This window comes from Drosophila hydei, unplaced genomic scaffold (genome assembly GCF_003285905.1).
Source record: "Drosophila hydei strain 15085-1641.00,03,60 unplaced genomic scaffold, DhydRS2 tig00000001-arrow-pilon, whole genome shotgun sequence".
Taxonomy (NCBI): domain Eukaryota; kingdom Metazoa; phylum Arthropoda; class Insecta; order Diptera; family Drosophilidae; genus Drosophila; species Drosophila hydei.
The window spans coordinates 13,619,944-13,645,722 of NW_022045643.1; the positions used below are offsets into that span (position 1 = coordinate 13,619,944).

The 25,779-nt window shown below is 37.5% G+C and overlaps 1 protein-coding gene across 1 annotated transcript in view; it reads right to left on the minus strand.

Annotated features, from left to right (window-relative positions):
* Positions 1–2,100: 2,100 nt before the first annotated feature.
* The window catches only part of LOC111597605 (glucose transporter type 1), a 35,742-nt gene continuing 12,063 nt past the window's right edge, over positions 2,101–25,779 (minus strand). The window contains 15 exon segments of the mRNA XM_023312406.2: positions 2,101–5,709; positions 6,594–6,851; positions 8,661–8,764; positions 10,732–10,871; positions 10,929–11,132; positions 13,021–13,143; positions 13,211–13,488; positions 13,549–13,827; positions 13,891–14,015; positions 14,089–14,345; positions 15,067–15,234; positions 15,326–15,491; positions 21,330–21,492; positions 21,561–21,680; positions 23,013–23,171. Coding sequence (XP_023168174.2) covers positions 3,101–5,709; positions 6,594–6,851; positions 8,661–8,764; positions 10,732–10,871; positions 10,929–11,132; positions 13,021–13,143; positions 13,211–13,488; positions 13,549–13,827; positions 13,891–14,015; positions 14,089–14,345; positions 15,067–15,234; positions 15,326–15,491; positions 21,330–21,492; positions 21,561–21,680; positions 23,013–23,171 — 5,153 coding nt within the window. The 3' untranslated portion in view covers positions 2,101–3,100.

Sequence of the window (25,779 nt, forward strand, 5' to 3'; positions counted from 1 at the left end):
ATTATTACTTAACGTATAATTCTTTATTTATACTCTTTGCTAAATTGAGCAATTATTTACTTAATTCATCAATTTAATTTCAATAAGTTTTTTTTCTTGCATTTAATTGGTATTAGAGTTTTTATTATTTTTTTGTTTCTTCTTTTGTTTTGGTTTTTAAATTTGTAATTTTTGGTTTTGCTAAAAATAATGTAAATTCATAATTACATACCTAGTTCAAGTTTATTATTGTATATCATTATATCATTAATTATTATTTTCCATTGCCCTTTTTTTTAACTAACGCAAACTCATATTTGTCTAATATTTTGTGTGCGCATGTGTGTGTGTGTGTGTGAGAGAAAGTGTAAGTGTGGCTATGTATAGTTGTGCCTAATTATTCACCTTTATAAGTATTTATCATGTATTTATATACTTAAGATAACTGTCCTGGTATGGTAATACATCATTTTAAATAGTTATGTACACAACTATATATTGTTATGACAAATGCTAGAACATATTGAATTAACTGTATCTATCGTCTATGATCCACCTTGAAATCATATTACAAATATAAAAAACTTGTAAGAAAAATACAAATTAAACCACCTTGAACTGGGAATCCTTTTGACCTCTTCGACCATCTCGTCTATGGGCCAATCGTAAGGGTATAAGTTTTCAGCTATATTCTGCAAACGGCTCTCACATTTTATTTTAATTTTATGTCTTCTGTCTAATCGCTTCTGTTAGTTTGGTTTTGTCCTTTGTGTTTTTGTTTAAATATTTTCTCTTTTATTTTTGTTGTGTTTTGCAATCAACTTTGTGTATGATTATCATAAATTGTTTTCTCTTTTGTTTTGTTTTGTTTCTGTTTTAAATTAATTTTGTTTTAGTTTTTCTTTTTGTTTACGCGAACTTCACGGTGTTTAATTTTTGTATTCAGTGAACATTAAAATTGTATGCTTCATTAATTGGTTTCTGTTATTGTTGTTATGAACTAATTTTCGTTAAATTGCATAGTTAATTCATTGCGTGTGAATATTTAGTTGTATGGGCGTTAATTAACTAAGTTGGGTTTCCAATTGTATTTATGTACATTTGCATTAGAATAATGCACACAACATTTGACTAGTTCGGCTCAAGTGATATGCATCCAAGATACTCCCCCGATCGACAGTATCTCGGCTGTTTATCCATTCAAACTCACAACCAGTTAACATCGTTTCGCAATCGAGTTAGCGCATGCTCTCTTTTTGGCTTTTATATATTTTTAATTTTCTATTTCATTTTAAATTTATGCAATGTTAACATTTTTCCTTTTGATATTGCTACAAAATCGCTGCCGCGTGGCTTTTTGTTTTGTTGTTTTTGTTTTTAAGAATTTGTTTTAACTCATTTATTGTTGTTTTACTTAGTTCTTTAAAATAATGTAAAAAATCTGCAAGTCGCATGCTCCTCGTTATTTAATGTGCCATTAAAAAATGTCTATGATTTTCTCTATATGTATTCATTCTTATATTTACAACAGTTATTGTTTTATCATCTCCTTGTTCGTATGATTTCCTCCTTATATACTCTCATCTTCGATCTATTTTGTGGTTGTTTGTTTGTTGTTTTTACTTTTATAAAACCTTTTTGGCAGTGCATTTATATTTATTATTCCGGGTTACCTATTTTTAATGATTACAGCTAATAACTACAAATTATATGATTTAGTTTGTAATTTATTAGTAAATTAATTTAATGATTAACTAACAGCAAATATTTACAGTTCTTCGTCATTTGTTTACCATTAATTTTTCATTTATTTATTTATATATTTATTTTTGTCACGCAAGGTACGTTCGATTTAATAATTTATTCAAATTATATGTGTGTGTAATAATTATATGTAAATTGTTTATATTTAAACAAATTCAAACTATAATATTTCTATCAAATACAATTGGAAGACAGTTGTTGGGATCCATGCAATCAATAAATTTGCAAAAACAAGAAAAAAACGACAAAATGTAGGGAAAACCGAAATAAATCTTAATTTAATTTGAAAATAAATTTCGTAATTTTAAGATAGAATAAAGTGTTTAATTTTCCTTTGAGCAAAACGGCATATTGCTTATACATAAATTGCAAGCATTCCCTGAAAAAACTTGTGTAATTCCATACCAACCACAAAAATTCGCATATCAAATTGTAAATAATTCCAAAAAAAAGAACAACAACAAAAATCACTTTCCTATATGCAATATCTAAGATTAACTTACTGATTTAGTGGAATGCTCAATAGCTTTGCATTTGTATGTGTCTGCTACAGTTGTTTTGCTTGCATATGTTAATAATTTTGTAGTAGTTAAATAGTTAATATTTTGTTGTTATTCTTACTGCATTTGCTGAAACTCTAAATCTCGTAGCGCTCCGTCGATCACTTAACTCTAATAAATAATTATTTAAAGATGTTTAATTCTTCTCATTTCATTTTGTTTTTGTTTTAAAACTATACTTTGGTAGTTGTGCATTATTATTTCCATTTGCTTCTGATTTTTTGTTTTCATTTTGTTTTTGTTATCTTTAAGTTAAATATGCAAATTCAAAACCTGTTCTTAATATTTAAGTTGAATATACAAATTTTCATCCTTATCATGTATACGCACTGTTAGCTTAGGTATTTTTAAAATAGTCGTTGTTGTGGTTGTTCTTCTTGTTATTTGGTAGCTGGCTGCCGTATTTGAATGACTTAATATGCTTTAGTGTGTATGTATGTGTGTGTGTGTGTGTGTCTGTCTGTCTGTATATCGCACAATACAATTTAGCTTACCACAAATAAACATTAATTTTAATCTTCTTTATCATTTGGCAGTGTACAAATTTAAGTTATTTATTAATTTCGCGCTTTTTGTGTGTGTCTACGAAAAATGTTTAATTATTGCTTTTTGAAAAGTGTGAGCTGAAAATGCAATTGAATGGTCCATCCACAGCTAATCCTCATCCAAGCTTTGCGAGCGTCGCGGCTGCATCGCTTGCGACTTCGAGACGACCACATACTTTCGGCCAAAGTAGGGCGAATCTAGAGATGGGAATAGTAAGGCTAATCAGCAGAAGTCTGGCTCACGATCTCGGCTCACTTCTTGCGCAGGAAGTCTGTGTATTTGCGTGCACGCTTGCGCACCTTCTTGAGGGCGTTGCCCAGCCGGAACTGGTCCTCGGCCAGGCCGTGGGTGCCATAGAGATGCGTGCTGTTGTTGGTGCTGGTGCTGTGATGGGCATGGGCATGGGCGTGGCTGTGCATATGTGGGTGCAAGTGATGCGCATGCGTGTACTGGCCATGATAATGCGGCTGATGCTGATCAAAGTGGGCGTGGTGCATGTAACCATCGCCGGCAGGATTGACTGAAACCGATGCCGGTGACCCAGGCGACATTGGCTGCGATAGCAAATTTTGCTCCGAGGCGTTATCAAAGGAGTCAAAGTGCAATGACGACGAGTGCTCGCTGGTCGTAGAGCCGCCGCCATCCAAATGAATGCCAGCAAACTCCTTGGGCAGCTCATCAATGGCCAGCGGCTTTTCGAAGTGTGAATTGCCAGACATGTTGGAATAATCATAGCTGGGATACGTGTAGGGCAGGTATCCGGCGTGATGTGCTTCAGAGCTAACCGACGCCTCGCCATCTCGTTCGCCCACCCGATTATTGATGAACTTCACCTCGTTAGCATTTCGTTCCTGGCCGTTGTTGCTGCCAAACACAATGTTGATGTTGTTGCTGCTGCTCGACAGATTAATGTTGCTGGGGGACAATGGCTCAGGCGGGCCCTGGGCTCCACTTGTGTTCTGATTCAGATTCGTTTCCTTGCTGGAGCTGGCTTGATAGCTGCGTTCATAGCGCTGGAAACATTCGCCAGCATCGCTGGAAGCAGTGTTTGTGGTGTTGGTGTTGTTGTTAGTGTTGTTGTTGCCCTGCTGAAAGTTGTTCTTGTACTGAAACTCAAGCGCATTGCTAGGCTGAAATGGATAGTTCTTGGAATTGTTGAGCACATCGCCAACCATCGGATTGCCCTTAGACAGATACTGATGTATGTCCTCGCTGGTTATTTGCAGATCCTGATCTAGATAGGTGTTACATTGTATGTAGTTGTTGCAACAGTTGTTGTACGCCTCGCCCTCCTGATCCTGATGAAACAATATCGTTGTAGACTCCTCGAACTCGCAGTGATAGCTGCTGCCGCGTCGCTTGCGTGCTGCTGCCGAGGTACTGGGTCTCTCATCGTATAGAGTGTTCTTCCAGTTGTTGGTCTCCGTGTTGCTGGTCATCTTGCGACATGGCTTCATTTCCGGCTGGGGCACATGCCAGGCTTCCATCTTATCCTCCGCGGTTGCCTCCACTGCCTCAGCAGTACCACCAACGGCGCCCTCCAGCTCTAATTCTGTAGGCGATTTACCATCGGCTAGAAAACTCCAGCGTATGGGCGATGGCGAGCATGCGTACTCGGGCAGCTCATTGCTCAGCGCGCCCTTCGAACTGTGTCGCTCCAATGTAGAGCTGTGGGAGGGCGTTACCGTTGCCAGACGCTGCTCGAGATGGTTGCTCTCGTCGGCAATTTGCTTGGCTCGATCGAATATAGAAGTCAGCGAGCCGAGTTGACTGTTTGGACGACTGGCATTCAGGCCACGCAAGGATATCGATGTGTAGCTGGGTTGACGTGCTTGCAGTCGGTGCTGCTTGCGCATGGCGGCCGATGCGGACTTTATGGAGTTGTTGCGGCTCAAGGAAGAACGCGAGCCGTACAGACTAGTGGAGTCCGTTTGGTAGCAATAGTCAGAGCTGGTGCAGCAGGAGCTGGGACGACGCGATGATGTGCCATACAGATCTTCTGCAAAGTACTGGGCCAGCTCCGTACGGGATGAACTGCAGCAGGATTTACGCACCATTATCTCCTGCACCTCACGGTCGGCACAGACTGCATCCTGGCAAGCGTTGATCGAATTGCAGGACACATCCGTGACCGAGCGATGACGTCGACTGCTGCACACATGTCGCGAAGTGCTCTGCCCGCCCCCGGAGGACGAGTGATGTGTGTGGGCGCCTGGCAAGCTGCTGCTGCCGCTGCCTCCTACAGCAGCGACGCTGTGCTGCCGACGTCGGCGGCGATGATGATGGTGCGAGTGTGATTGTGACTGCTTCTGACTGTGGCTCTGACCCTGACCCTGACCCTGACTTTGACCCAGATGGGAGTGATGACTGTGCGGGGATGTGTGGCGACTATGATGCGGACTGTGACTGTGGCTGTGTTTGCGCTGCGATGGCTGCTGTGTTTGATGGCAATGTGAGATCACGGCAACTGCCTCCTGTGGCTGGGGCGGTTCATGCTTGTGCTGGGTGTTGTTCGATGTTAGCGGCGGCGTTTGATCACATACGAAATCTTTCTCATAGCTACAATGCACGTAATCGTGTGAAGTGTAACAGGATTGATGTTGATGCTGATGCTGGGGCTGTGTTGCGACTGCAGCGGCTGAGTTTACGGCGGAGGAGGAGGATTGATGCTGCTGCTGTTGCTCCTCCTCAGCGCGACTCGTTGAATGTACACTGGCAGTTTCAGGAGGTGAGCCGTTCCTCAGTCAAGGCCCGCTGTTCTGGCAGGCAGGTGCTTGCTGACGAAGGTGATGGGGCGCAGAGGCAGCGCTCCGGCCCTGGTGTGTACTTCGGCCGCCGTCTAAAAATCGCTCGGATGCAGCTACAAGAAGCGCAAAGGTGCCAAAAAAAAGTAAAATAAAAATCGAAAGAAATTTTGCAATTAATAGAGCTACCAATAAAACTTTATTTAATTTCGATTTATTTTTCTTATTTATTTTAGCTAGTTCATTAGTTTTCTGGCTGGATTTAGTTGTATTAGGTTTTAAGACTAACAGTGCATGCAAAAAGTACATGCCAATAATACACATGCTTTTAGGTATTTCAATTTATAATTTGTAAATGGATTACGATTCGCGCGAATGTCATGCAGCTAAAAACGTAATTAGCAAATGAATGACTTATGTTAATGAAATGAAATATGATTTGTAGAAGCGTTATTTTCCGAACAATTTTTAATCAAAAAATTCTGATAATCGCCATGAATTCAATAATTCTCAGTTTTTTTTTAAATACTTTCAGACGCATTATTGGCACCCTTTATGTAGTAGAGTGGAGTCTTAAAGTGCTTTCTTTTAGATGTTGTTTACTTAGCCAATTCAATCTTATTGCTGATAGTTTAGGTAGGTCCCAAGTTCACGTTCACTTGCGTACTATAATAAAAAACAAAACAAACAAATAAAAATGATATATATATTTAAAGCAGTTGATCAACCATGGTTCTCAACATTAATTCGAACCATCTGCAGTTTGTTGCAGCTTAGCCTAGAAAGTTAGTGATACGAGCAGATATTATTTAGATAACTGACGAGCTGGGTGCGATTGTGTTTAAAGTCTTGTCCAAGCGGCACGCGCGGCATTGGCATTGGCATTTTCATGTAAATGCTTTGTGGCTGGTGGCCCAATAGCTGGTGTCTTATAAATTGGTTAATTGGGGGTCTGTGAATGTGGTTTGGAGGCTCTTATGAGTAGTTGCTGTTAACCTACATGACATTCTTCCATGCGCCGAGTGCCTGCGAAAGCTATCATCTCGCCCATAGTCAGACTCATTGTAGTAGCATTTGCGATTAGGAACTGGCGTTTGTATATTTGTACCGTAGTTTGTATAGCAAGCTGTGGAGCCGGCTCCACCGACACCGCCGCTCGTATAACTCGTCGACGTTGGACCCAAGAGATTGGTGCTATCACTTAACGGATATGGACCCATGCCTTCAACCGTTAACGAGAACGAAGTCGTACCAAAGACTTTAGTATATATTTTGCAAGAAATTCATGTTTGGGTGGTTTGATTTTGTTTCTCATGCATTTTTCAGATTCAGTCGCCAATAGATCAGTGACGTTTCCCAATCGGTAACATACAGAAGATTGATATTATTTTATAATATGAGTGTTGGAAGGTTTGTTGTTGTTGTAGTTGTGTTAAAATCCAGTTGATAATTTAATTGGTTTCCAATACATTAATCGATTCGTTGATTTTGAATGTTTTTGATTTGGTTGTAATTTAAGCAGCAGAATTCAAATATTCCCAGATTAGTATGAATGTGTTAAAAACGAAAAATATGGCATAGTTAAATTATATCGATTTTTCAAATACGTAGGTATTCTAATAGGTGAAAATTTGAAAGCCAAAATTTAACAGCTAAAAGAAAATATTAGAACAAGCATGCAAAAAAAGATGAGCTAAAAGCATTTATAAAATTTGTGAATGGATTTAGCTGTAATTAGCCGGCGTTGCTCGGCGCTAACCCGCTACTGGTCTCAAGCTATGCTTTAAGACCCAATAGATGACATTTCTGTATATTTTAATTGATCTTAGTTTTTAGAACACAGAGAAAGAGTAAAACGTAAACCTCTAAGCTCGATTCGTAGAGACTTAATCCATTTTAACAGCTTGTTCTCCAAAAGCTAAAGATGTTCGTTAGTTAGCCAAGTTAGTTGGCCTAGGTGGACTTGAAAGTGTTCAGCTTCAAAATGTTTGCATAGTTTCTCCCACTTTTACTAACAATATTCATGTATGAGTGTGTATATCTACCGGTGAAATACTTTTCTTATAGTCGTTGGGCTTTAATTTATCAAATTGGGAAGTGCAATATATTGCTAGCTCTATCTCAATGGCTAATGCAAACGAAAATTATTCTATAAAGTGTTAAATCCCAGCACTTTGGCAGCGCCATGACCAACATCAGTTAGTCAGTCAGTCATGATAAATAATTTAATATATATATATAACTCTAATGTATATAAGAACTACAATTGCAACCAATGCTAAAATACATTTTGGGTATAATAATTTTATAGGAATAAATATTATAGAACTATGAATGAATATCATGCAATGTTGCATGCTTAAGAGGTAGACACATAAAAATGGCTTGACATGTGTGGATCTGAGTAAAAATAATTTTCGAATTGAACTAAAAATACAAATTCAAAGAGAAATGTTTGCTAATTAAGTATTAAAAGTATGTGTTTATGCGTAATTTAGTGTATCCTTTTTTAAAGTTTCACCATGTCGCTGCTTGTGTGTGTTTTTTTATACAAACGTTACGTATACGCAATGTTGAAAACTAATATTGCGGTACGTTGAATATGTAGGTATTTATATGTATTATAAGAGTATATACATGTATATATGGTTATATATATATATATATATATATATATATATATATATATATATATATATATATATATATATATATATATATATATAAATGTATATATGAGTGGGTTAGTGTACATTTTACAAGTATAAGTTAAAAGTTAGTTTATATTTTGTGTTAGGCCAAGCTAAACATCTATATTCTGTTTACCTAGAGGTCATTATGTTGGATGTGTGTATTTGTGTTTGTTGGACAACATTGATACGTAAATATTGTGTTTGTTTTGTTTTCTTTGGTGTGTTTTAGGTTGATTTTTTACTTTTTTTTGTATTTTTTTTTTTTTATTTTTATTTGATTGAACGAGCAATTTGCACAACAAATAATAGTTTGAAATTAAGAACGTAAGTTGGAATTTTGCTTGCAGTTTGTAATTCGTTTTTAAAATTCTTACGTGAGTCATGTTGGGTCTTCTCCTCAGATACCATCAATGCGGCATGCTCGATGCCAGAATTCATACTTTGTGGCTCCAAGCTATTTGTGCAGTTTAGCATACTCCTGAAATTCGCACACTCTACGATTATGTTTTAAGTGTAAACGTATTTAAAATTTAATTTTTGCAAACTAATGACAGCAATTACGAGACATTGGACATAATACGCGTACGCCTACAGAGAGGAGTAGGTAGGGCGATCAAAATCGGGACCTTGTGTTGTCTACACCTGTCTGTATGTGTGTATTTGAGTTACCCTCAGCTGAAAGTACTTAGAGCATATCTTTGAACTGGCTTGGAAGTTATTAGGCGCGGTTACTACATGAAAACCAAATAAAAACAACAAATCAAATCAATTAAATTAAACAATATTTATTTAGATAAACAATAGAAAAACAAAATAAGAACTTAAAAATAGAACGTATCAAATAAATTAAAAGTAAGCACGACTAATCGCAAGAGCTGTCAAAAACAAACTTTTCCGTTCAGTTCCACTTCGAAACTCGAGCGAAATTGAGAAAAATGTGATTTCCGACTGTTGAGATTGCGACTGTTTCCTTGTGCACACATTGAAATGCCAATTAAATTTGCAAGGACATTGCAACTGGGCATGAGCATGGGCATGGGCGTGGGCGTGGGCATGGATGTGGGCGTGGGCGTGTGCGGGGTACAACAGCTGCCCTACATTACTGCACTTTGGCTCGCGCTGCATTGGAGTCACGTTGCGATATCTCAATGTCCGCTGTGGAGCTACTGTTGCCATTGCCGTTGACACTCTCCCCACTAAATGGACAAGCAACATAATCAAAATGTGTTGTTAAATTATATGTGTGTGTGTGTGTCTGTGTGTTTTTGTTTCGTCATTTGTTGTTGTGCTTTGTTATTAACACTGAAAATTTGTGGTGCTTCAAACTAACCAATTTATTAAGAATGAACAATGAGCAATCAGGACAAAGACTCGGAGTGGGATTGTTTAGATGTGAGGGCGCTGCATGAATTAGAAATTGAATTGACTTATATATATATATATATATATACATATATATATAGATATATAAACAAATATTTTTAGGGTGGTGGTGACATGAGAGAAATAGATAGAGAGTTACAAAACGGTTGATAATGAAACATGGCATTTAAATAGAAGGGTATACAGAGTATTTAAATTCGTATTAAATATTTGAGTAGTTTTTATATTTAAATTGCTAAATATGAACTTGTATTGATTAATTAGTTTGAGAGCTGTAGCCAGCTATTAATTGATTGTAGTAGTTTTTATTTTTATTGTAGTTTGTAATTTGTAATTTGTAACAAAAGTAACGAGTAGAACAGGCAAAGTTAAGCAGACATGCCGAAAAAGTATGAAACTTTGAGCGCAAGTTTTCATAGAATTTCATTATTTTTTGTTATTGTTTTTTTTTTTTTTTTGTTTTAATTAGTTAAAATGTACAATAAAGTTGCTTTAGAGTGAACTAATAAAGTACAGCAAACGAGCTACGTTTAAATAGAGCGAAACGCTTCAGATTGTAGTTTTGTTTAAGCTTTGATCTGGAGTTTATTTTTTTTGTCAGTTTCTCTTAAATTCATGCAACTTACCCGTACAGTCTACTATCTCGAAATGTCATTCAGTTTTGGGCATACATAGAATGGACATGGTTGGTATTATTTTCAATACAGTCGTTAAAACACAATGTGTTACAAAATAAACAAGATATAAATTTCAAAATTTAACAACTTAGGCGCATAGCTGGCGGGCTATACAATCCAAAGAAACATCACAATGAGATACAAGTTATATGCACACCGCATAATAAACTTCCAAGTACATAAATGAAAGAAAGATACAGCTTTTGCGCTGCATTTCGTTACACTTAGGAAAAGTTTTTGGTTAGATTTGAGGAAATATGGTTGAGCTGCTCTGGGGAATTATATGCATCTATTCTGTTTATGTTTGTTTATATATTCAGAACTAGTTATCAAATCGCAGTGAGCTGTGTGCAAAGTCTATGATGGAATGGAAGCTGCTACGTACCTGCCGTTATTATGACGGAAGAGTGCCAAGATTTCCTCAAAGGTTTTGTTTTTGGTCTCAGGAACCTTCTTGTAGGTGAATATCCAAAATATGGCTAAGAAAACGCTAAATGGCAAGAATGTGTAGTTCTCCAGTGAGTTCTGTACAAATGAAGAAATATTTAGAGTTATTTCCTTGATTACTGTTAATTGACGCACCTTCATTCTGGGGAATCCAATGCCGACCACAAAGTTGGCCATCCAATTGACCAGCACGGCAATGGCCATGGCGCTGGGCCGTGGTCCTTGGGAGAAGAGCTCCGCCGTTATCATCCAGGGTATGGAGCCGGGTCCCACGGCAAAGAACACAACAAAGCCCAATGTAGCGACCACAGATAGGTAGGACATCCAGTCGATCATTTCCTGCACATAACCAAAAAACTCCTATACAAAATGCATAGTACTTGCGTTCTCGATGATTTGTAGGCTTTTTGTTTGTCATATGTATATATATAATGGAGTATATATATACATATATAGTTTTATATTTAACGAACTGTTCGTTGATAACAAACCAAAACAAATCAAGGAATAGAGTCATCCATTTGAATAATGTAAATTAATTAAGTTAATCCCTCTACCATTATATGAATCTGAACGCTTATATGCATGAGTTGGGCTTAGAGTTCATTGGAATATATACTTAGTTAAGATACTTTAAAAGTAGTTGCTATCTTGGTTCTCAAAGAGTTGAATCGTTCTCATCGCATCACAAACTGTCACTTGAGTTTTTATACTTTTGCTGTAACACCTTTGGAGAACGCTTAAAGTACAAGTAGTGGAAAATACTAGTATGTATATCTTAAATAAATAATATTGTATAGATTAAGATTTAATTCAAGTCTATTTAAATAAATTAAGCGGCGTGTTGACACATTTGACAGTGTGACAGTGTGAGGTTTGTGTGTTGAAAGTGGCCTTTGAAGCGTTTGTCAGCGCGTGTTCTGCTCTAGAATCAACTTAGCGACAGCTTTGTACATTTTCCAACACTGGCTTGCGGTTGGCTGTGTTGTGAACTGTTTGCATTTTGGTGCCCGGAAAAACTGTTTTGCAAATCGTGTGAATTGTCTTTGCAGTTGAAACTGTGTCTGCTTTTCTTTTTCAATTTCAAAATAATAATAGAAATTAATTTAAAATAAGTTGGTGTCTGTGAGTGGGGACAAAAGCCTGCCAAGTCGAGAATAGCTTTTAAATAAGGGGCGAGACAATTGCCTAAATGAGCTGTTCAACTGAACTCGTTCAGTTAGAGCTAAGCCTTTCATAGGATAACTCTAATTGCTGGTTACGGCCCTTCCACATGCTGGACTCAGTCAAATACTATAACAAATCAACAGCTCATTTAGGCAACAACTTAACCTAGGCATGAAACAATACAGAAACTACGCAAAGGAAAACTATTTTTGAGTAAGGTAAGCAACAAAGTTCAGTTTAGGTGCAAGACAAGCAACACGCAGGTTTTAGATTAGATTAAATTATTTTAAAATATATATTAAGAATGCATTATAAATACTAAATATGTACAAGCAGCCTTAAAGCTTAAACTAGCTCTGTTTCACAGGATAAAACACTATTAAAATGCAACAAAATTAAATCGCTTTAAAGGTGTCTGTTGGGTGCTTTGCATTCTTGATTTGTGTGCTACATTGAAAACATATTTTAAAATATATTAATACAAAATTAATAATTGCAGTGGCTTAGCGGTAGCCCATAAATAACATAATATAATAATAATAATAAATATATATTCACTAATTTAAAAGTATTTCTACAAAGTGTATTGTAGTAAATGCAATGCGATGGTATGGGTTATGGCAAATTGATGGCTGGCAGAGGCGCAGCTATAAATTCAACTTGTTATAAATTCAAATATACATATCTCACATCAATAATTTATAGATATACGCGCGGGACAACTGTCATGCCCGCCCTTTTCGCTTTTTTTTTTTGTTTTTTTTTTTCGGTTTTACTCTAGGGTGGTTGGGAAAGGGGGTCTACACAACTTCATGCATAAAATATCTATGTCAATATTCAAATATTTATAAAAACGCACGTATATGTATAGAATGTGTAGCATTAGTTGTAAAATATTTAGACAGCGTCTTTAAATCATTATCAAAATCAAATGCAATATGCAATGTATGTTAACATTAAGAATAAAATACTTTACAACTACGGGCAAATAATTGCCACATTTTAAAATACCAAATTCTAGATAGTAGTTATGCAGAATAATGGTAACCCTTGTACTTGCCTTAATCAAAAAGGAAATCGTTATGAATATCGAGAAGATGAACATGCCGCCCAGCCCATACAAGTGCAATGTACGGCGACCAGTGCGATCCATTAGCGGTATAGACACCAAAGTCATTACAACCTGTATTATAAATGAGGATGCGTATTAATTTGCAAAGTGTTAGTTAGATTAACTGCTGCTTTGTTACCATAATGGCGCCGATGCCTATCGTGGCAAACTTGGCGATTTCCTCGGTCAGTCCAGAGCTCATGAAGAGCGATGTGGAGTAGTAGAAAACGGCATTGATGCCGCTAAACTGTTGGCTCAGTTGCATCACAATGCCAATGATCAACGGCGGACGCAACGTAGACGAGCAAATTAGCTCCATGGTCGATATATGGCTCTCGGCCTGTTGAGCGCGCTCCTCGGCACGCATCTCCTCAATGTCCTCATCCACGGAACCGGAGGCGCGAAGACGACGCAGTGCTGCAAAATGAATGAGTTAATTTACTTGGTTCCTCTTTAATCCAAGCTGTGAGATGTTACCTTTACGCGCCTCCTCCTCCCATTGTTTGGTTATGAGCAAGTATCTTGGGGATTCGGGACAAACTGGCAGTAATATTAATTGCAATATTGCTGGACATATGGCCAGACCCAGCAGAATGGGCCAGCCATCATTAGTGCCTAAGATTTGTTCAATGCCCAGCACCTGGGATAATAGTAAACCTACAGTCACAGCCAATTGATTAACAGTACCTAAACCACCGCGTAGATTCAGTGGTGCTATTTCAGAGATGTACATTGGCACCAATGATGTATTGAGACCTGGAGCGAAACAGATATGATATATTATATAAGGAAGTCTACATCCAATTAGGCGTCACTTACCGCAATTAACACCTATTATAAATCGGCCAAGGAATAACATTTCATAGGAATGACTAACTTTGGTAAAACCCATCAAACAGGCGCCCGATATACCAAGCACATTGTTCAACAATAGACCGCCTTTTCTGTAAGTACACAAAATGTAAATCAAAGTATTAATTGAAGCTTGAAGCGTGATTGAAGTTTTTGGCCACAAACCTGCCAAACCGATTGGCCATCCAACCACCACTGAAACCACCGAGCATGCCACCAATAGCAAATATGGAGACAGCTACCGAGTAGAGCTGTTGTATGAACTCCTCGCTAATGTCCTCGCCATAGCGATCCTTGTACACGTCCTTCATAAAGTTCTCAATATTTTTTTCGGGCGCATTGATGACTCCAGTGTTGTAGCCAAATTGCAACATGCCCAGCACCGCCGAGAAAATAGAGTAGGTGAGGAAGAAGGTGAGACCCTGTAATAGGTTATGCAAAAACAGATCAACAATTAGCAAAGCACGATTTCATAAACCAAAGGACGGGATCTGGGATGATTGGTTGGGCATGTGCGGGTTTTCTCAAACGCTTTGCAAACAAGTGTGCATTAGAAATCAAATATTACATCATATTTTTGAGATGAGGCCAATTGCTACTTGTTTTCAATACAAAACAAAATATTCAGATTAGGTCGAAAATGGTGTAAGTTTGCTTATCCAGCAAACAGGATTTCCGTGAATTCATAAAAATTAATTAAAATAATTTTCAAATAAAAAACGAATAAATGAGTTTTGGTTTATATTTTTCGAAAATTTATTAAAAACGAAAGAATGTACAAAATATAATAGAATTAAAATTAACTATGTTAAATGTGTGAATTTGAAAGCCGTCTGTGTATGTGGGGTATTCGAAAGTTGCGCTCATGTATATTCATATATATGTGATCAAATTACTTGGGCTTCATTTATATATATAAACATATAATATTTATAATGAATATATATATGTACATGTATATATATAAATGAATGCCAAGAAATTTGATCAGCAGCACAACCTTTCTGTGTCGTATTGTTCGATGTTTGTGTTTGTTTTGTTTTGCATTGTCTTAGGTGTTTGGTTTTGGTTCGGTTGTGGCTTGGTTTGGTTTGGTTTGGTTTGGTGTACATGAATAGAAATGAAATTCAAGTATTTAATTACACAACATGGCAAATAATTTAAGCTACAAACTTGTTCTAAAAGTCTTAGCTTCCGTCTGTGCGTGTGCTCCTCCAGTCTGTCCACATATTCGCGCAGCTCCTCAATTTCTTCCTTCACCTGCTGCACGGTGTCCAGTTCGTGTTTGATTGCCACCATGTCACGTTTGACCTATACACACATACACATACGCGCGCACACATAATAGCACATTGAATTAAAGACAATTGAATTTGGTGTTAATCTAGTATGCTCTACTTACCTCCGATACCTCACTTTGGCAGCTCTCCACGGACTTGGTCAGCTCTTGCAGCTGTGTGCGGATTTCGCACAAGGCGACTGTCGTCTCCAGGTGTCGATCGCCTCGCTGCAGCTCATCGAGTTTCGCTGATAGATTCATGCTCATCACGCTAACTTGCTTTTGCAAACTGCTCCACGGCGTTGCAGGCCCCATTGCAGTTGCAATTACGTTTGCCCCATCAAAAAATGGCCGTTGCACACGTGAGTATGTGTGTACGCGAGTGTGTGGCGTGGTGGGCGTGCCCGTGGCCAAGTGCGGGTCATATGCGTGCAGCGCATACAATTCAATTGACGGCGTTGCGTGACGTCACGTGCCGACGCCAAGTCACGCAAAGTGCCCCAAGACGTTACGTTGTTGTTGTTCATTTGTACATTCGTCGCAGTTGTTGTTTTTGTTGTTGTAGAAGTTGTGTTTGTTACAGTTAAAGAAAATATCAAGCAAAAATGCACTTTAGTTGTACGATAGCTGGCGAATGCCTTTCTGGCTTTTATTATGCTACAGACTACGTAGTTATTTAGTGTATCAACGTAATTTATTTTGTGGCGCAAGTCAAGCAAACGAAGGCACAGAACGAAATTATTTATGACCGCTTGCATTAAAATTTACCGAGCTATGCAATTATTGAGGAATGAAGCAACATAAATTTTATGGCTTTGGGCTGCAACTAAAACTTAAAATACAAAATACAAAACAGAAACACAGAAAGCAGAAACAAAATACAGGCAACAAAACCAGGCAGAGCTCTAAGTAAACGAAAGGATTTGTGTGTTGTTGCGGTTCCAGAGCGACAGGGACAGAGACAGAGACTGCGACTGCGACAGCGGCAGCAACTGAGAGTAAAGGAGCAACAACAACACCAATTTAAAAGCCAAGCCACCAAGTACATAAAAAGTAAGTTAAAGTAAATTGTTGGCATTTTTCGTTTAGGGTAAAGCAAGAATTATGCAGTAAAAGTCTCAAAATTAAAAGGAAAAACGATCTGCGTGCAACCCTGAGTCCAATATGCTCTTGCTTATATAAAGCTGAGCTGACTGGAAACTAAGTCGAGCTAGAAGACAACGGAATTAAACTATAAAATAGCCTTGAGAGCTGCATAAGCTTGAGATACTGTAAATAAGACCTAAAGTATTCGTTTAGCTGATATTCCTTTAACCGAAAGACTTAACATAATTTAAAATCTGTTTTTTGCCTCTATTTAAAATTGATTTGTATTCGATCGATGTCTTTAAAATTACAATAGGCAATGTTTGCAATTTATGCACAATCGGATCTTCAAAAGCAAGCTATAAATACTGCCGTTGTTGTGTTAACCACTGTTAGTGTTAGTGTATACCAAGTGAAGTAATCACTTCTGTTTTCCGGCTTAGATTCGACTTTTAGTCTTTACGGAATGCATAAAATTTACATTTTCATCAACATGCAGCGACATCCAAACAAATAAACGCCCACACTATCCATGTGTTTGTGTGTCGGTGTTTGTCTGTTTGCATTTGCCTTGCCGGAGCTGGGGCTAGCCAAAAAGCATTCTATGTACATAGTACGTATCTCTGACTGAAAGTGAGAAGTGATTTTTGTTGGTTGTGCAAACAAAACGCGCGAGTGGCGCCCAAAATCAAACAGTAACAACAAACAAAACAGGACATAGTGTGGCAAAAGTTATAGGCGACAGTTGCACACGCTCCATAGAGAAATATTGGTAAGGGGCAGGGCGATGATAACTGACGCACACAATGCGCATACCACACGTAGGCTGCACGACCAGCCACAGCCATTTCCCCCGGCCAGTCTTCTGCAAAGCCATGCACTTGAGTTGGCTGCGCATTATGTTAATGCGCCTATGCGACAGGCAGCAGGCGGCAGGCGGCAGGCGGCATGCAGCAGGCAGCAGGCGAGAGTTATTCGCAACATGTTGTCATTTCGTTGTTGTTGTTATAGTTGTTGCTACTCTTGTTATTGTTGTTGCTGTCGTTGTTATTATTGTTATTGTTTTGCATTTCGCGGACATTGTTGTGCCGAGCATAAAAGGATTATTTTATGCATACATCAGCAAACGAGCTGCAGCGCAACGAGCAGCACAGCCAGACCAGAACCAGAACCAGAACGAGCGGCATCCTGTGTAAGTTATTGTTCTCCATGAAAACAATTGTGGCTTGTGCAAATGTATTGGCATGCATATCTTTATCCTATATCACTATGGCTATGCCCGAATCTCTATAGGAATCTGTATGCGTATCACGCATACGTATATTTATACACATATGTATCCTTCCCTGTGTGTGTGCTACTGTTTGTGTGTGTGTGCCTGTCAGATGCAAGAATTTTCGGTTTTGTGTAACGGATTTGTATACGTGAGCATTTAATAAAATTTGTGCCAATTTCTGCTCCTCCTGCTGCTGATGCTGGTGCAGCTACTGCTGCTGCTGCTGCTGCTGTTACCTTTTGTATTCATTTAAGGTGCTCGCGAATTTATACGTGAGCCTGACGTTTGCAAAATATTTTCCTTTGTGGAGAATGCAATGTATAAAATGGTATTATACATTTCGATAAGCTATTCGAGCGGAAGGAGTGTCACTTAATATCGACTACCTAGGCAACAGTAATTGAATAGGGGATTAACAAGACAGCCCCAGTCATTGGCAACTAATCAAAGTTGAGTTGAAGCTTTAAAGGAAAAACAAAATACTAGCAATAAATTATCAGGAATTATAATACATATTTGTACACATTAAAGTTGTTAAAACCAATTGGCATATGGGACATTCACCAAATGTACGCAATTTGATATTATATTTTTAATTATTGTATTTTTTTTGCGGCATTCTGTTTGCAATTAGTAAAATATTTTGTTTTATTTCATTTGGGTTCACGTTGAATTTGTTGCATTTTAGATTTGATTAATTTTTTACTTTTTGAATTCTTTCTTTTTGTCGTTCTCTGTTTTGTATAATTTGCATGAATTAACATTTGTTTGTAGATATCAAATTCGATTTATATTTTATGCTAAAATGAGACAACGCATGATATAGAAAACATAATGCACCAATTTGTATGGCAGTCGCAATGGAGTGATATGGATATGTCAACAAATGGAAACAGATTCATAGTTGATTGGACGAGCTTTTCGATTTGTTGCAGCTTTAATTGTAAATATATCGTTTACATATATTTATCTATTTTTTTCGTTTTATGTTTTTTTTGGTGAGAGAACCATTCCGCCAATTAGTTAAACAGTTTGATAAAAAAAAGCAAATAATATAATTAAATTAACAGAATTCTAGTGAACTGATAATCAAGCTAAACGAAATATTACGCAAATATTGAGTGAATTTTAAAGAGCGATTTGAATAAGGAGATGAGCTTTAAGCTTATGCAGCTAAATCATGTCCGATGAGGGGCCGGGAGGTTGAAGAGGTTAGGACAGTTGAATGATAATTATGGCTTTGTTGGCATGCAAAGTTGGGGTCGATTGCTGAATGAGTAGGGCTGAGTGTCCAGTATTGATTAACTGCCTGATTGGACGAGAATGTTGTAGCTCTTGACGATTTAAGTGTGCGAGTATGCATGTGTATGTGTATGTGCGTGTGTGTGTGTGTGTGTGCATTTAAGTGTGTACAGTGACTTAATGGCACTCGAACACTTTTCGGCATGTCATAAAGAACATAACACATACACATTCATACACACATACACACACACAAATACACGCATCACACAATAAGAGCAACAGAGGCTTCAGTTCACAGATTGTTGTGGCTGCTCTCAAGTGCCCTACAATACGCATCAAGTGTCTAGGGCCAGTGTGCCACCAAGCCACAGTGTCAACCGCATCACATACATTTGACAATTGAAAAATGCGATTGGCTGCAGCGGCGATAATTACATTATAACAACTAAATTAAATTTAGGCATACTAATTGAAATTTAATTGTCTGACATGCAAAATTTCGTGAGCAGGAGTTTTGTATTTGGGTTTCTCGCTAAATATTTGAAATAATTAACAAATCAATTGAATGGTCTATGAAGTGCCATATGGGAGTGCATAGATTAATATTACAAAAGGTCGAGCAGAAAATAAATAGCTGCTACTTAGAAGGGTAGAAATGTAGTTGGTATATAATGTATAGTTATGTATAGATAGTAGTAGTAGTATAGTTATAGATAAATAGTTATTTATTTATTTATATAAGTTTTGTGATTGTAGTAGTATGGAAATGGAAGTTGCATACTCATTGAGTGGCGTAAATACCAAACCACTTTGGGTGTGGCTTCTGTAATTTGTTGTTGTTGTTGATGTTGTAATAGTTGCAGTTGTTGTTGTTGTTGTGGGGGAAAGTAGATGACAAGAACACAATTGAAATGTATTGAAATGGAAATGTTCGGTTAAACAGTTATGTGCCATGATTCTCAATGACAGCTATCGATATTAAATAATAAATTGTGAATCGGAATTTCGTTAAAACACTTTGAGTTCGAATAATATAATTTTTGGTGCTTGCATTAAGTAAAACTCGATTGCATTTAATAGAACTGCATAAAATAATACTTTCTCTCCAATGATATTGTATGAAGAAATTAATTATTGCATTAATTTGCATTATAAAATCAATCTGTTACACAGCGCACATCAAAACAACAAAGCAGCAAAACGATTGAAGCGAATTAAACATTTTTAATTAAACATATACAAATTTAAACTCCTAGCCATTTACAGCACATACGCACACACATACACACAGTCACACACTCAATAATAATTACAGAGAACAGTAAGATGGCAAAATAAGAGCATTTACGAAATAAATTTGCATTAATTTAAAATATTTGCACTGTGCAAAATAAACATATACAAAAAAAAAAACATAAAAACAAGAAACAAAAAAGAAAATGGAATACATGGCGTATGCGTAATGTTCGCGTTGTTAATTATGACTATGCTTTGTTATTATTATGAAAATTAATTTTAATAGTTTGGAATGCTTTGTATATGTACCTGGGTGGCATTGTGCCCATCATTTTGTTGGCTTTTATTTTGTGTTCACACTCCGGCGTTTATTTAACAATTTATAATCTTCCTCTTTCTCTCTCTTTCTTTTGATTTTTTTTTTGGTTTTTTTTAGTTATGCATCAAAAAACGTTTGGCTTAATTAATATTTTTTCATGTTTGCTTTGTTTGCTTTGCTGTGGAATTTTTTGTTAACCCGAGCTTTGGTGAATGTCGCATGTGCTTGCAGTTGTTATTAATATTGTTTAATATTTGGGGCTTTTTTGTTGTTTACACTTTTTTATGGGAGGTTGTGCAACAAAAACAACACAACACAGAGGCCCTCAATGAATAATTGACATTTTAAGGACACGCGCTGGACACTTAAATGAACATAATTTGCGCTAATCTGTGTGGGGGGAAAGTAGTTAGAATAGTTAAATATTTGCACATATATATGACCGAAAATCCAAACATCGAATAAATATTGTTTGTATTAAAATAAAAAATAAAAGGGAAATAGTTCGAAATCGACATCGAAATCGAAATCTGTGAAAATTACTTTATTTGTGCATTCAATTAAAGGACAAAACACAACAAACTGGCAATAATTCCGCGTGTTCGCTGATTTATAAATAAAACATTGGCTTTAATACACGAGTAGCCAAATACATAAATTAAATCGAAATGATTATTTGTGCATGCCATTAAATGTATAAACTAAAAACTGGCATATTCTTTATGGGTAACAAACTAAATATGCATATTGCTAAATAATTGTTGTTTATTTGTCTAGCTAAATGCCAATACTTTGCGGCGAACAATTTGCGGCATGCAAATTAAATGACGCATAATGAAGCGACACGCTAAAAAAGTGTAGCTGCGGCGGTTGCAAAGTACCACGCCACGTTCATTCTGTGTTCATTTCATTTGCATGAGCGGGCAAATGTAGTTGCCTGGTTGATTGGCTGTCATTCTACATACTCGAGCAGCAATTGGCGCAGTGTTGCCTCATCCTCGCCATGACATCTCAATCTTGACTCGCGGTCACGATCATCACGGCCGGAGTGGCGCTGGCGTTTGGGGGCGTAGCTGAAGGAATGACGATAGAAACGGCCGTTGTTTATATTTTCACCTCGATAGGCGTCTGTGAGTGACATTTAGAAATGTTCAATGAATTTAGAAGTGGAACAGTTAGACATATTGCATACGCACCTTCGGGTCGCAAGCGCACTGGCGGCGAGGTCAGCTTAAGTTGTGTTGACGTTGTTGTGGGCGGAGTCTTACGTCGACCACCAAAAACATAATCGTAAGAATCTTCGCTCAAATTGGACACTGAACAAGGCATACACGACAAGAAGAATAACGAGCAGGCTCATAAGGATTTATGTTGAAACAAAACCACTTAATGATTACGCTTAACACAGATTTAAGAAACCAACAGAAATAAAAACCAAATCACTCAAAAAATATATCTTAAATAGAGCAACGGCAGTGAGCAAAGAGTTTGCAGAAACATATTAAAAGCATTTAAAAAAGAATATAAATAAAAATACTATATAAGTATATATATATACATATATATATATAAATATATAGAAGTAAGCTCTTAATCCTACTTGGTTTTGTTCTTGTTCTTGTTGCAGTTGCACTTTTATACTCACTCTACAAATGAACGCATAAAAGCATATTATTCAATATAAATAGTAAATTGTTTGTCAAGATTTGTAGTTTTGTCCGGGTTATAAAAATAGAAAAGAGAGCACAAGATTGTTAGAATTTGTTAGCATTTCTGATTGTTTATTTTGTTTTGTTTTTTATTATTTATTTGACAGTTATGGGACAGCACTAAGGTAAGTGAAGTGGAAAGAGTAACGGCTGGCAAACGTTCAAAATATGTTTACAAAGCAGCTGCAAATTACATTTGATGTATGTATGTGTTTATTTGTTTGTCTAATGAACATTTTTCAAAATAACAACTTAAAGAAAAACACATAGCATCATCAAAACAGAGCACAGCTACTTGAAAAAGTTTTTAGTTTATTTTTTATTTTTTTTTTTTTCTATGGAATGTTTTTTATGTAGTCAAAAAGTTGAAAATACAAAGAGCAAGCACAGATAGAGGGCGTAGAAAGGCGACATTTAATTAATGGACGACTGTTGGTAGTTTTTTTTATGGAATTTGATTGATTGATTGATTGCCTGAGTGGGTGCGGCTGGCGCAGCTGAAAAATGCTAAACAAAGTTAACAAAAATGTGTGTAACTGTAACGCGCTGTGACATGTTTGGTATGTCTGTGAGTGTGTGCGTGTGTGTGTGTGTCTATGTGTATGGGTATATAGAAGTGTGTGTGCCAAAACGTGTAGTCTCGTATGCTATGGCAGGTATTTCTGTGATGGACTCGAAATCAAATTAAAAAGAGTCCAAAATGCAACGGCAATTATGCTAGCAAAAAATCAAAAGTTCAATCTACACATCAATTCAAGTGGCAATAAAATACTCGAACAAATCAAATATATTTTCGTGTTTATAAAAATATGCAGAGAAATAAAAACTATAGGTCAAATTTAAAATGAAGAGAAATAACAAAAAATGCGAGCAATCAACAACAAACAACGGACAATCAAAGAGAGTAGATCAATTATAGGAGATTGGTTATTTGTGCACCTGGAAATACGCTCAATGGCTGAAGCACTTGAGTGGAACGCAACGGCGGTGGTAACGGTGGCAGCTGTCCAAACGGATCTTGATCGTTTGAAATGGAAGACGTTGGCGGCGAGATCATCGATATGTCACCACAGGTCGCCATTTCATTACTGTGGCCAGCTGCAAGAGAGTTCAAAGAGGTTAAAGCGTTACACGACATGCATTTCAATATTTGAGACCACGAAAAGAAAATCAGAAATACACCCAACCACACACACGCACAACAAAAGGCTCCGCAAAGCGCCAAAGGTAACATTAAAATGCGGCGCCATATTTCGCACATACATAAATTGTATGGCAAGTCCAAGAGCCAGTGGCAGCTGCACGGTACGCATGCATGAATGCATAGGTAAAGCTTTTAGCCAGAAAACGCCTGGGTGAGCAAATACACCTACACACACACACACACCTATTTATTTGGCAATGGATTGTGAGACGTGGGCGCCGTAAAGTAGGCAGCCGTATATGTGGCTCCATCTTAGTTTTGGCTTACTTCCAGGACAGGTTTGGGATCTGCATCTCGGCTTGGGTCGGCTGGGTCTGGGTCTGGGTCTGAGACTGCAGAACGCTGCGTGCTTTTGCATAAAATAGATTTCATTTTGATTCGCTTGAGCAGCAACAGAAGAGAAACTGTAGAAATGAAAAAAAAACATCCATGTCTCAACTGGAATGCTCTAGCAAATAGCATTTTCCATACTCTTCCTTTAACAGCTGAGCATAGTTTTGAAAACTCAAGCTGGTCAGATATAGAACATATTTAGAAGAAAGCTATATATATATATATATATATATATATATATATATATATATATATATATATATATATATATATATATTTATATATAACTTACTAATATGAATAAATTTCATATTCAATAAATCATTTTGAACTAAAAACAAGACTTTCGTTAGATAAAGATATATATATAGCTCATATATAAAGCTATATATATAGCTCATAAATAAAGCTATATATAGCTCATATATCTTTATCTAACTAAAGTTCTGTTTTTTGCTCAAAACCACAATTTATTTTTTTCATATTATTATTTTTCATATTAGTAAGTTATCAACTTAGAATCGAATCAGAATCATAATCAGGATTTATATATGTGCAAATCTGGTTCACGAATCAAACCTTAACATAGGGATTTAGTGCCCACTGAGAACTTTGTAAAACAATGAAATGCGTGAATTATAATTGAGATGTGTTATCAAGATATCAAAACGAGGCCCAGCTCTCGCATACTCCTCAATAGAGTACAGCACCACATGAGTTGTAGGTGGGCTTAAAAAATGCCTCGCTAGCTGCGATAAATGTGCCCGTAGCCAGCTTCACTTTGTGGTTTGCTGTGGATTCCGCAGGCCAACACTTGAGCCTGCATACACAGACTCGCACACACTCACACTGTAGAGGCACTAACAACAAGGACAGCAACAACAACAGCAACACGTGCAGCTATCCGTACGGTATTTTGAATTTTTATTATTTGCAATTTGCGTTAATGTTGTGGAAAAAAGCATGTGGCTGTTATGGCTGCTGGCTTTAGCTATAAGCATCATATGTCTGCGTGCGTGTGTGTGTGTATGTTTTTCTATGGCATATTGAATGGCCATTTGTGCCACAGTCACACACACACACATGAGCACAGTCGCACACTAATGACCTTTTCATGGCCGCCTGTCGATGAATGTAAGAAATGTGGGCAAATTATGGAAGGATCAGGCGTGTATATCCCTTGCCAGTTGTCGTTATTGACAAAATGATTTGTAAACATTTTGCGCGTCATTAGCTGCAGTCAATGCCAATGGCTGAAAAGTCCGCAGTGGCATTTAAGCATTTTCGCATTTAACAGATTAAAATCATGCATGCATCAACATTTCTTCAATAGCTCCACTCCGTGCTCTGGCATTGTGCGTGGCTATAGTTGGAAGCTGGCTTGTGGCAGGATGCTGCCACCTGGTTAAGTTCTTTGCTGACCATGCAGTGGCTTCCGGCTTCAATCGCATGAATGCAGCCAGACCAGACCATCTAGGCCAAATAGAAGTCAACTCTCCGACCGAGTCACTGTCATCTCGGATGTGAAGAGTTGCCTCAATCTCCACATGTGGTATGCAAATATTTGCATAAATTTGTGCTGAGGTTAAGTTTTTTGTTTATTTTGCTTCAGCAGCAGCGCAGCTGCTGCTACTGCTGCAGCAACTTGACGACAGACATTCAATGGTCTGGGTTATGCCTCAGTCTGCCCAGTTGCATCCATTCGCATGCCTGACTGGACTCCCTACTTCTAATCACTATCCAATCCCCCTGCCACCCACAAATATATGTCATCTTACATACTGGCTAGCTGACATAGAAAAATAGTTGTGGAAAATGGAAGCCAGCGTTTTGACTGCATGCCAAGGCCTCCGCTGAGGAAGCAGCTTCAAATCTGACGATGCTGATGACGCAAGTAGCACGCCCGAGCTCTTCTCTTTGTGTGTGTGTCTGCATCGAGCAGTAAGTCATTTATGTGCGAGTGTATGTATCTGACTTAGAGGCTTGGCCATTGACAAAAGTGCTCTGCTTGCGCCCTTTGGCCGGGCAGCCATGAAAGGGGCCTCAGCGGCAACTGCTGCACCCCTCGTGGGCTCTCTGCTCACATTTAATAATTGAATATTATGCAATCAATGTGTCCGAGTGCCTGTGATGACTTGGGCGCATAGTTTATTGCATACTTTCGGGCAT